This window comes from Trichosurus vulpecula, chromosome 8, assembly GCF_011100635.1.
Source record: "Trichosurus vulpecula isolate mTriVul1 chromosome 8, mTriVul1.pri, whole genome shotgun sequence".
In the NCBI taxonomy this organism is placed as follows: domain Eukaryota; kingdom Metazoa; phylum Chordata; class Mammalia; order Diprotodontia; family Phalangeridae; genus Trichosurus; species Trichosurus vulpecula.
In genome coordinates, this window is record NC_050580.1 from 50,798,302 (window position 1) to 50,810,446 (window position 12,145).

A 12,145-nucleotide genomic window follows, 5' to 3' on the forward strand; every position below is an offset into this window, starting at 1 on the left:
CCCCCCATCCGTGTCCTAACACTTTATAATTCCAATCTTGGGGGGAGGGGGAATGGAATGAGGTCAGGACAGTGTTTGATCCAGCCCCTCCCCACCACCATGACTGCCACCAGCTCAAGGAGCAAGAGGAGTACAGACAAGAACTTGGACACTGAGGGCACAAGGCATCAATCAGGTTCTGGCAGAGTCTTGGGCAGGATGGAGAGAGCTGGGAACCTCCCCACCAACCTTTCGGTTCAGCCTGACCTCCTTTGCACCACAATGGGGCTGTGTCAACTGAGCCGCTCCAATCTGTGTGTTGGGGCTCTATGCACACACAGACACACACACGGGATTTCCTGGGGAAGCCTTGCTCGGTGAGCAGAGGTCTCACATCACAGCTGTCTCTCTTCCCCTGCAGTATCTACTCCCCCACCCCCACCCCCTGCTTCCCATCCTTTCTGTAAGTCAAATACAATCTCCCCCTCACCCACCCACCCAACTGCTCCCTTGCTGCAGTCCAGGCTGTAAGGATCATCAACTCAAAAGATTTAGAGCTGGAAGGGACCTTAGAGTTCATCTAGTACTCCCTCATTTTACAGATGGTGAAACTGAGGCACTGAGTCAGTGATTTCCCCAAGGTCACACGGGTATCAAGGGGCAGAACTGGCTCCAGTACTCTTCCCACTGTACTTCCCTACCTCCTTCCTCCCTTTTCCCAGTATTGGTAAAGAAGGTAACTTAAGACACAAAGCAGGCATCAGCTCCTTCATAGTAGCACCTGCACACTTTATTGTATTGCTACTGTCTAGTTCAATGCCGAGTACATAATAAGCATTTAATAGACATTGGTTGGATGAATGAACAGTTGGCTTGCTCTGACCTAGAAACTAGACCGGTATTTTGTCCGGGTTCATCCAGCCATTCTCCAGGCCTCTCAACACAGTCAAGTCCGGTAAGAATGTGCTGTGTGACCTTGAACAAGTCATCTTCCTTCCCAGTGCCGCAGTTTGGGGATTTTTTTTCCCTCAACCACCTCGGGCTAAGAATACCTGCCCCAGATATTGCCTGCCTAGCAGCAGGGATTCCGCATTCCTTTGCAAAACCTGGCCAACATCAAAGAGCTCCGACTGAAACCTTGCCCCAGGCTGCACCACAGTCCACAGCGGGGATGAGAGATTTCTGGGCCAGACCCCGGACCCAGGTAGGGGGAGGCATTTGTGCATTGCAGGGGAAAGAGAAGAAAAGACATTTGGGAGTGAACGCCGCCCCCCCCCCCCCCCATTTCAAAACCACAAGCCCGGGACTCCACCTCTCAGCCAGTGTCCCCATGGTAGGAAGGACAAAACTAAGGCGAGACTCAGAAATTCGGCGGGGCCTCCAAGTTCACAAGGGAGATTTCCTAGGGCTAAAGCACTCCGCTACTCCTCCTTCTCCAACGCGCCCCCCAAAAACCGCCCTGCTCTCTCAAATGTCAGAGCCTTATGTTGCCGTCTTCCCTTACCCGCTCCGTTCCTGGGCACTGCTATACCAGGAGGAGAAAAAAAAAAAGCTCTGGCATCCCAGGATCCTATGTGCCACCTGCCGGGAGCCATGTCCTCCCCAGGCTAGCTTCCAATTGGCCCCCTACCCCGGGAAAGCCTGTAGGAGCGAGACTCAGCCGGCTAGATCGGTCTAGAGACTCAACGAAAGAGCCTGAGCCATGAAAACCCCTTTTTCCTCCTTGCCCAGTGAGCGGTTCACCCCGGGGAGGGGGCCAATGGCCGCTGTCCCGCCCACCCCTGCTGGGCTAGGGCTGCACCCCGAGGAGCAGCCCGCGAGTCGGGGTGCAGCTGAAGGGCAGAGTGGTGACTGGCCCCCTCCCCTTGGACAGCTACACACACTCCCGGGAGCCCTGAGCCAGGCACCCCCGCTCACGTGGCGGGGCGAGGGGGCGAGAAGGGTCTTTGTTCCCGCAACAAGAGAAGGAACACCAGCAGGCAGGCGGGGTCTGCAATAGGCGCAGCCGAGAGGGGCGGCAGCGGCGTGTGCCAAGCTCTCTGCAGCCCCAGAATAGAGAGAGAGCTCGGGGCCGCCAGCCTCCGGGCCGGGCTCGGCCGGTTGGCAGCCTGCAGGAGGCAGGCCCCGCGGCGCCCCTGCACGGCGCTCCCCACCACCCCACAGTGGCCAGGGACAGCGGAACACAGGGGGAGGGGGCCGGGGCGGGTCACCCGCCGGCTGGGGAGAAAGTGGCTCGGGAAAGGGCTCTTGGTGCAGCCGGAGTGTGAGATGAAGTTGGGACGCTTGGAGATCCTCTCCTCTCCAGTCTTTTCTGCACCTCCCTCCCCCCTCGAGCGCTGCAGATTTGGGCTGCGGGCAGGTCTCGGTGGAGACTGAGATCCAAGCTCGGGCAGCCAGGGATCGCCGCCGCATTAACGCGGCTCTGGCACGCAACACACACAGATACACATACACACACACCAATTCAGGCACACTGACAGGCTCTCACTCAGACACAGGAACACACCGACAAACATGGACCACACGCCGGCATACTCACATATGGACACACACCCCGACACAGACTCACAGTCACATCCAGTGATAGCTACATTGACACAATCCGCTCGCAGACACACACACTGACACAGACTTACTCACATGTCCAGTGACACACAGACTTAGACCCCAACACACAAGGATGCACTCGGACACACTCATTCAGGCATACTCGCGCTTGCCAGGAGCTGCTGCTGCTGCTTGCTGGCACACGCGCGCGCGCACACATACACACACACACACACACACACACACACACACACTCGCGGACATACACCGACCCCGGCTGGCAAACTGACCCTCTCAGCGCCAGCAGCAGGCGGGCGCCCGCGTTGGCTCCCGGCGCTCGCTTGCCTCCCTCAGCGCGTACCCACCTTTCCAGGCTGCGGTGATGCGGGGGCTAGTCTTGGGGTGGCTGCCGGCGGCTGCCGCGGGGACGGCGGCGGTGACTGCGGGAGTAGCGGCTCGGAGCAGCAGCAGAAGCAGAGGGAGCTCCAGGAGGCGGCCAGCCCTCGCGGCGCGCAGCGCGGCGAGCCGCGGCGAGGGAGCGGGGCGCCGAGCCGGGCGCTGCTGCAGCGGTGTCATGGCCCGGGTGGGCTGAGGCTGCGGGGCCGGGAGCCTGGAGAGCTAGCGCCACCCGAGCAAGCGAGTGACTGGAGGCAGACTGTGAGAGCAGAGCCACACCAACCTCGAGCCTGGGGGCGGAGTTAAGGACGGGCAAGCCCCAACGCGGGGCACGCCCTCCCCCCTGAGCTCTCAGTGGCCAGGGGCAGCCCCCGCGGAGCAAGCCAGGCGCTCGAGGTCCGCAGGTAACTAGAGCGGCGGGACGCGCGGGGGGCGGCCGGGACGCCTAGGTCCCGTGCGGACCCCAAAGCTCCGCCTCCCTCCCCCAGCTTTATTAGAAAAATTAATCAGACTCGCGCTCCCGCGCCCTTCAAGGGATGGAGATGCCCAAATGCCTAGAGCTTAGCTGGTGAATGAATCATCCCGGGGAAGCCTCCTGGCTGAAAAAGCACCTTTTCGAGGTCCTTCGAGCCCACACGCTTCCAGCTGGGGAGCTGAGACTTGGGGACTCCGAAACAATGAGGCAGTGAGGTGGAGTGGGTACTGCCCTGGACTTGGATCGGATTTGAAAACCGCCTCCTCTATAGAACGGGAATAACGATACCTTACCGGTTCTTGAGAGAGAATGTCTGCAAAGTGCTTTTCAAACTTTAAAGCGCTACACAAAAAAGACAGCTATTATTACACTAGCTAGGTGGCAGCAGTGGCTGGAGCCAGGAAAACGAGAGTGCGAATTTTGCTTCAGATACTTAATGAGCTGCGTGATCCTAGGCAAGTCACCGAACTTGTTTGCCTCAGTTTCCTCATCTGTAAAATAGAAATGATGATGAGGAGGAGGAGGAGGAGGAGGAGGAGGAAGATGGATGGATGGATGGATGGATCTTACCTTCCAGGATGGTTGTGAGGATAAGGCGACAAAAATACTTGTAAAGGCTTTGCAAACCTTAAAGTTCTATAAATGACGATTATTAATATCAACAAATGGAAAATTTCATAATAACCGACCCTTTACAACACTACCACACACACTAAGCAGTTTTGCCTTCCCTCCTGCTTAAATTTGTATTCACAGAACCAACACTGAATCGTGGGCGTCAAGGACCATTGGGACGGGTTTAGGCTCTTAGGGTTGGTGTCAAGATAAAATGTATGTAGCCATGCAGATCTGTACCCTCTCTGCAATGTACGGCCCTAGAGAGTTTCTTAGAGCTTTGAAAGGTTAACTGACTTGTCGTGGCAGAGGCAGGCCTTGTACCTGTCTTCAAGCTTTTGAAACTGGCACTGTCTCCACACTGCCTCTGCCCAAGGATGGTGGTGGTTGTTCAGTCCTTTCTGACTCTTCATGACCCCATTTGGGGTTTTCTTGGCAAAGATACTGGAGCGGTTTGCCATTTCCTTCTCCAGCTCATTTTACAGATGAAGAAATTGAAGCAAACAGGGTTAAGTGACTTGCCCAGGGTCACAAAGCTAGTTAAGTGTCTAAAGTCTGAATCTGAACTCAAGTCATCAGGACTCCAGACTCAGTGCTTTATCCACTGCGCCACCTAGGGGCCCCCTTGGAGGTCCTTGCTACCTTCAAAGCTCAGCTCAAGGCCCTCTTCTCACAGGTAACCTATCCTGATCCCTGGTCCCTTCCTTTGTATCCTCCTGCTCCTTTCTCTCCTCCCTGTTCCATGAAAGAGGCCACCTCCTTAGGGCCAGAAACTAGGTGGGCATTTCCTCTGCTCATTGAGACTTTCTCCAGCTTTTGGATTCCCCTCGAATTCCTATCCATATATATTTAATTTTCTTTGCACGTATATAGATTGTATGTAAATGTAAATTCCTTGAGAACAGAGGTGGTTTCTTTTGTCGTCTTTGTACGCCCAGACTTGGCACACAGTATTTAATAGATCTTTTTGAATGAAGTAATTTAATTTAACAAATATTAAGCTCTTACTGTATACAGTGGACTGTGCTTGGTGATGGGGGAGATCTAAAGTGTAAATAAAACAAGATCCTTATTCTCTTGGAGCTTATAGTTTAAAAGGGAAGAAAATCTTCTTGTTGGTAGATAAGGATAGATGGGAAAGACCTGCTATCATGTTAGGGAAAAAAGTATTGGATGTGGAGTCAAAAGGCCTGGGTTTGAGTCTAGGATCCAACATGTAACTAGCTACGTGACCTCAGACAAATCACTTCCCCTTTCTCATCCTCAGTTTCCTCAACTGTAAAATGGAGCACTAGTGTGGTTTAGTGGATGGAGAGATGGCCATACAATCAGAAAGTCCTGGGTTCAAGTTCTGCCCCTGAGACATATTGGCTCTGTGACCAAGGTGAAATCACTTAACCTCTAAGTGCCCCCTAGGCAGCCTCTGGACCTCTTAATTGCAGAACAGGTTCTAACCTGCCCTGTTGGAGGAGATCCTTACTGGAAGTCCCCTACACTGATGAAATTGTATCTGACCTAAAAATATAGAGAGATAATGATTCTTCCCCTATGAGCCTCACAGGTTGGCTGCAGGGAAATGTGAAGTATTTTGAGCTTGCTCCTGATAGGATCAGATGTAAATAGTTGCCTGGTTCTGCCACCTTATAGTCCTGGGACCCTGAGATATTACCTACCCCCTCTGAGCTGCAACTTCACAATGTGGATAGTAGTCATAGAATCACAGGTTTCAATCTAGAATCTTAAAGGTCATGGACTCCAACCCTCTCATTTTACAGATGGGGAAACTGAGTCTAAAGGAGGTTATGGGATTTGTTAAGGTCACACAGCTGGTACATATCTGAGGTAGTAGGATCTGAACTCGGGTCTTTCTGACTACAAACACAGACACAAACGAAATTAAGGTTGGGTAAGGGTTAGGGTTAGAGTTATTGCATTCATTGCGCCACCTAGTGGCCAGTTCCTACCCTGCCTCGCTCCCAAGGCTGCTGGGAAGAGCCCTTGATATACTCAAATGGATCTATAATGCCATCCACACTGCCTGCCCTGTTCTACTTCTTTCCAAGTCCTCCAATAAATGCACCACTCAGGGGAGGAGAAAGGGAGGGGATCCACACAACACATTAGAGGCCTTCCCTTCTTTGCTTTTTTCTTGACATCCCAGGAATCCCACACAAGCTGTCCAAAGTTTTACTGGTCTCTCTGTGCTCTGCCTTGGTCAGACCAAATTCAGAGGAGTTAGCTGTTCAGTTCTGGGCGCCACCATTTACAAAAGATATTGGTAAATTAGATGAAGGCAATCAGGATGATGAAATGCTTTAAGACCATGTCATGGGGAGGTTGATTGAAGAAACCCCGGGATGTCTAGCTTCAAAGGGACATGATAAATGTCTTCAAGAATGTGAAGGATCATCAAGGGGAGAAGAGATGAGGCTTGTGCAGTTTGGCCCAAGAAGACGAAAAGAAGCAGGAGCAAAGGGTGGAAATTTCAAAGGCCCCCATTTAATCTTGATGCCAGGGGGAACCTTGCCAATTGTCCATCTGCCTTAAGATGAAGTGGGCTTCTCCCCATTCCCACCGGAGGTCTTCAAGCAAAGCCTGGGTGACCACTTGTCAGTAAGGGGGGAAAATGGTGGTTGAGGAAGTTTTATGATTCAGTGAAAAGAAAGGCTACCTCACACAGGTCAAGTTGTTATCGAAGCAGGAGGGTGATTTTTGTTTTTTTAAGTATAGCCACATTTGCCAGTCCTGTTTTCTAGAATTCTTGCCCAATCATATCCCCCACCCCCATATGGAGTGAGAGAGTCAAAAAGACAAGGCTAGGAGGGAAATCATGAAAAGCAAAAGAGCATTGGCAGGGTGGAGCTTTGGGGTGGGACTTCCCCAAAAGACCAAGATCAGAGAAAGGAACCAATCCATATATGGTTGGTTCCCATACCAAGCATCTCTCTGGTTAGATTTTAGTTTACTTTAGGTCAGAAGGCAGTCTCGTTCTTGGAGACCCCTAACTTAGGAGGCAACATGGGGCAGTGGCCACAGATCTGGCCTTGAAAACCGGAAGACCTGGGTTTGAATCTTGCCTCTGATACATCCTGGCTGTGTGATCCTGGGGCAAAGACCCCTTAGGAACCTACTGCAAGTCACTTAACTCCTCAGTGCCCCGGGAAACTCTCTTAAACTATAAATTACAGAGAAGATTCTGATTTTCTTGGTCAACGCAACAAGCATTTATTTAGCACTTGTTATCTGCCAGGCACTGCTCTAAGCTAAGGATGAAAAATTGTCCCTGCCCTCAAGGAGCTCACAATCTAGCGGAGCAAACAACATGCAAATAACTATGATATAAATAGACATTAACTTGAAGGTAATCTCAGTAGGAAAGCACTATCATTGGTGATGAAGCTACCCAGTGGGAGCCCCCTACATGGATGAAATCAGTCGGTCAATGAGTACTTTTTAAATAAATGTGATTTAAAAAAGAAAGAAAGGGGGAGGCAGTTAATGAAGAGACAAAGGATGGTTTTCAGAAAACTGGAGAAGAATGGAGCGCCAAGAAAATCTTCAAGGAAGCTACTGCAATAATCCAAGCAGTTCTCTAAGACCCTGGATTAGTAGGAACACAGAAGAGGGAATAAATGTGGATGATATTAGAGAGATAAAAGGTGACTGATTGGACAGGAGAGGAAAAGGGGAAAGACCAAGATAAAAATTAAACACCAAGGTTTTAACCGTGAGAGATACAGCGAACAGTGGCACCATTGGCAGAATTTAGAAGTTAGAAGGGAGAGTAGTTTGGGGGGAAGTGGGGGAGATAAGCTTAGTTTTCAATCTATTGAGATCGAGATACCAAAGGGAATGCCAACAATGATCTTCAGCTTAGGAAAGTGGTCAGGACTGGCTGGATAAAGATTGGGAAGTAAGCAACCCTGAAGTGATAGTGGAAGCTGTGGAAGGAAATAAGGTTGCTGAGGGAGAGAGGGGAAAGAGAAGAGACTAGGGCCCAGGACAGAACCCTGGGGGACATCTACCTTAATGGATGAGGAGCAACAAAGAATACAGAGAAGAAACGATTAAAAATAGAAGGTCCAGGGAAGGGAATGTTTCTGAAGGTGAAGAACAGATAATCGTAGTAAAGGATCAAAGGATTTTATCAAGAGTTCATAGAATAGTTCATGGAATCATAGTTTTAGAGTCAGAAAAAAACCTTAAGAGTCATTGAGTCCAACTCCCCTCATTATACAGATGGGGAAACTGAGTCCAAAAGAGGTTAAGTTGCTCAGGGTCTCATGGCTAGTAAGCGCCTAAAGTGAGATTTAAAGCCAAGGTTTCCTGGCATCAAGGTCAACTTTCTGAAGTGATTTGGCCAACGAGAAAGGTGAAATGCAGAAGGGGGTGTAGTAAAATATCCAGTGCTAAAGAGAGGTTGAGGAGAATGAGAAGTGAAAGAAAGGGTCATTGGGTTTGGAAGTTAGTAGGTCTTTATCTTTGGTAACCATGAAGAGAGCAGTTTCAATGGGTGGTCAGGAGGGAATCCCAATAGCAAGGGGTCAGTGGTCAGGAAGCAGAGCGATTGGGTGTAGACACCTTTTCCAAGAAGGTTAGCTGTTCAGGAGAAGAAAGAGATTGGAGAGTTGGTAGATGGGGAAGGAAAATCAAGGGAAGGCTATTTCAGGCCTGGAGAATCTTGAGCATGCAGGCAGATGAGAAGCCAGTGGACCCAAGAGATTGAATATGTATGAAAGAGAGACCATGATTGCTGAGGCAAGGTCCTGGAAGAGTTTGTGTGGTTGGGATGAAGGGCAGAGGTAGAAGGTTTAAAGGAGAAAGAGATCCATTTTCCTCTGATACTGGAAAGGTTTTATGGACTGGAGGAGGGGAGTTAGTAGAATATGCACTGTGGCTTATTCAGAGAGAATTTTTAATCTCAGGCTGGCTTCTTTTCACCAGCCAGCCGGCTCCTGGGCCATCTTCCCCCTCCCCCTCCATCCTCAACCGCCCAGCTGGTGTACACAGAGAGAAGCCCAACTCATTTTAATATCAGTCTGAGTAAGATATACTTAGGAAGAGAACTCCAGTGTGAAAAAAAAAAAACCCAAATTGATGCATGCCTTCCCATGGGTCCTAGAGATGGCTTCTTAGTGTGACCCAGTATTTCAGATAGTCTTTGTCCTGCTACTAGTGGGCATTCCGTAGATCACTGAGGCCAGTATTACTCTGGCATCTTTGCCCTACAACAACCCACTTATGTAACCTGGTCACATAGGCCCCATAGCACTGCCTCCTAAGTATCTTCATTAGCAACATCACTCCCCATAAACAGTACCGTGGTCATTAGCAGAAATCAAGAGAGCCCTCTTCTGATTCTCCAGTTAACAGGGATCAAGGACAGCCCATTCAGTCACTGTCATCCACAGATAGCTATACAATCATAGAATGTCAAAGATATAAGGGGATTTAGAGATTAAATACTCTGCGTGTGTGTATGTGCGTGCCTGTGTCTGTGTCTGTCTCTTTGTCTGTATGTTATTGTCTATCTCTCTCTCTCTCTCTCTCTCTCTCTCATACACACACACACACACACACACACACACACACACACACACACACACACACTTACTTTGAGGCCCAGAGAAAGGTAAGTGGCTTCTCCAAGGCCACCCAGCTAATAAGTGGTAGAGAAGAACTAGACCCAGATTTTCTGACTCCAAGTTCCACAATCTTTCCCCAATACCATGTTGCCTCCTTGATGACCCCTGGGATAGTCCCATGGACTCATTTCTGGAAATCAATTCAATTTGAGAAAGTTCATCAATCAAGCCTGTCCTATAAACCAAGCCCTCAATGCCAAACACCATGAAGGAGAAAAGAGGAGGGAATCCCATTACTGCCTTTCTGGGCTTCCAAGCTTAGTTGAAGAGCCAAGATTCACATATATAGGAAACAGTTAGAAACCAATAAAAGGAAATGCTTTGGGCAGCCTCAGTCTAGTCCTCTAAAGAAGCAGGAAATGATGATAATGGTGGTGATGGTGGTGGTGGTAGTGGTGGTGGTAGTGATGATGATGCTGGTGATAGCTAACATATTTATAGCACTTTAAGGTTTGCAACATGCTTTACATACATTATCTCACCTAATCTTCAAAACAACCCTATAAAGTAGCTACTGTTATCTCAATATGACAGATAAAGAAACTGAGGCTCACTTCATAATAACCTGGAAAAACCTACATGATATAATGCTGAGCGAGGGGAGCAGAACCAGGAGAACATTATACACAACCACAGGTATATGGATTCTGTGATGACTAACCCTGATAGACTTTGCTCTTCTCAGCAATACGAGGTGCAAAGACAACTCCAAAGGACTCATGATAGAGAATGCTATCTACATCCAGAGAAAGAACTATGGAGTCTGAACACAGAGTGAGGCACACTTTATGCTCACCTTTTTTTCCCCTTTGTTTTTTTTTCTCTTTTGTTTTTGTTTTTCTTTTCGGGTTTTGTTTTTTTTTGGTTGTTTCTTCTTTCTCATGATTCATTCCATTGGTCATAATTCCTCTTTACAACTTGACTATTGTGTAAATAAGTTCAGTGCGAAGTTATATGTAGAAGATATACTGGATTCCATGCCATCTTGGTGGGGGGGAAGGGGGAAGGAAGAAAATCTGGAACTCAAAATTATGTAGAACCGAGTGTTGTAAACTGAAAATTAAAAAATCTCAAAAAAAAAAAAAAGAAACTGAGGCTCAGAGAAATTAAGTGACTTCCCCTAGACCACAAACTAGTAAGAGATTTGAACCGAGGTCTTCCTGATCCTAATCCCAGTACTCTATCCATTACTCCACTCTGTCTTTATATTCATAATAAAAATAATTTATACTAATATATTTATATGTGTAAAATATATTTATAATAAAAATAATGTATACTTCCACTATTCCTTTCAGGCCCACTCTGCGCAAACCCTGACACATCAAAATGGATTTTGTCCAATCATTCCCTTCCTGGAAAGTCTTCAATGACAGCGATTTCATAGAATCTCGGAACCAGAAGGGGTTGGTGAGTCCATTCGGTACCTTTCAGTGATTTCCTCTCTAACATTCCTAATCAGTAGTCATCCAGCCTCTGCCCAAATACTCAGGGTAAGAAGGAATTCACCATCTCTCTAAGCAGCTCATTCCACTCTGGCAGCTTTAATTGTTAGCAAGTTTTCCCCTTCTGTTGAGCCTGATTCTACCCCCTCTATAACTTCTATCCTTCACTACTAGTTCTGTTTCAAGTCGCATCCGTCTTCCATGTGACAACCTTTCAAATACTTGAAGACAGAGATCGTTTCCCCTGAGTCTTCTCTCCTAGCTAATCATTCAACTACTCCTCATAGGCAGGGTTTCCAGTTCCTCCTATCTAATCCCTCTTTCATATGACAACTCTTCAAATACTTGAAGTCAGCCATCATTTTCCTCTGAGTCTTCTCTCATAGCTAATAATTCAACTACCCTTCATATGACATGATCTCCAGTTCCCTTCTTGTTCTTGTCACCTTCTTTTGAAACCACCTCACCTTCTCTCTGCCCTTGCTAAAATGTGGTACCCAGAACTTAGCATAATACCTCAAATACAGTCTGATCAGGGGCTACCCCCTCATTTGTTCTAAATTTGTTCTCCACCCCTCCTGCTGTCTCAAACCTAAACTCTTGGACTGGGCATTGAAAGCCCTCCACAATTTGGTCCCACCCTACTTATCCTTAGCCTAAAAGGGTCAGGGTCTCTCATTGCATCCTGGGTCATCTCCAGTCATCCTGATGAATATCTGGTCACTAGTCACATGGCTCTGGAGGAGAAAGTGAGGCTGGTGACCTTGCACAGCCTTCCCTCACTCAAATCAAAGTCAACTGCAAGTCATGTCATCATTTCCCTGATGCCATGGTCCTCTTTGAAACAAGGACAAATAAGGACAAATACAACAACTTATGAAGCCTTAATTCTACTGCCCCTCCAAGTGAATGACTTTCCCATATCAAATGCCTTTCTGTTCTCCCCTCTACATAATAAAATCACAACAGCATTTGCATACATTCAAAAATAATTGGTTTATTTATGAAGTGTCGGTCCTTCAGTCTAAAAAAAGTATGTTTGG

At 48.2% G+C, this 12,145-nt stretch overlaps 1 protein-coding gene across 1 annotated transcript in view; it reads right to left on the bottom strand.

Moving 5' to 3' along the window:
• SEMA7A (semaphorin 7A (John Milton Hagen blood group)) overlaps window positions 1-3,166 on the bottom strand; it is a 67,674-nt gene extending 64,508 nt beyond the window's left edge. The window contains exon 1 of the mRNA XM_036737273.1: window positions 2,892-3,166. Coding sequence (XP_036593168.1) covers window positions 2,892-3,102 — 211 coding nt within the window. The 5' untranslated portion in view covers window positions 3,103-3,166. The remainder of the gene's footprint in view (window positions 1-2,891) is intronic.
• Between the last annotated feature and the right edge of the window lie 8,979 nt (window positions 3,167-12,145).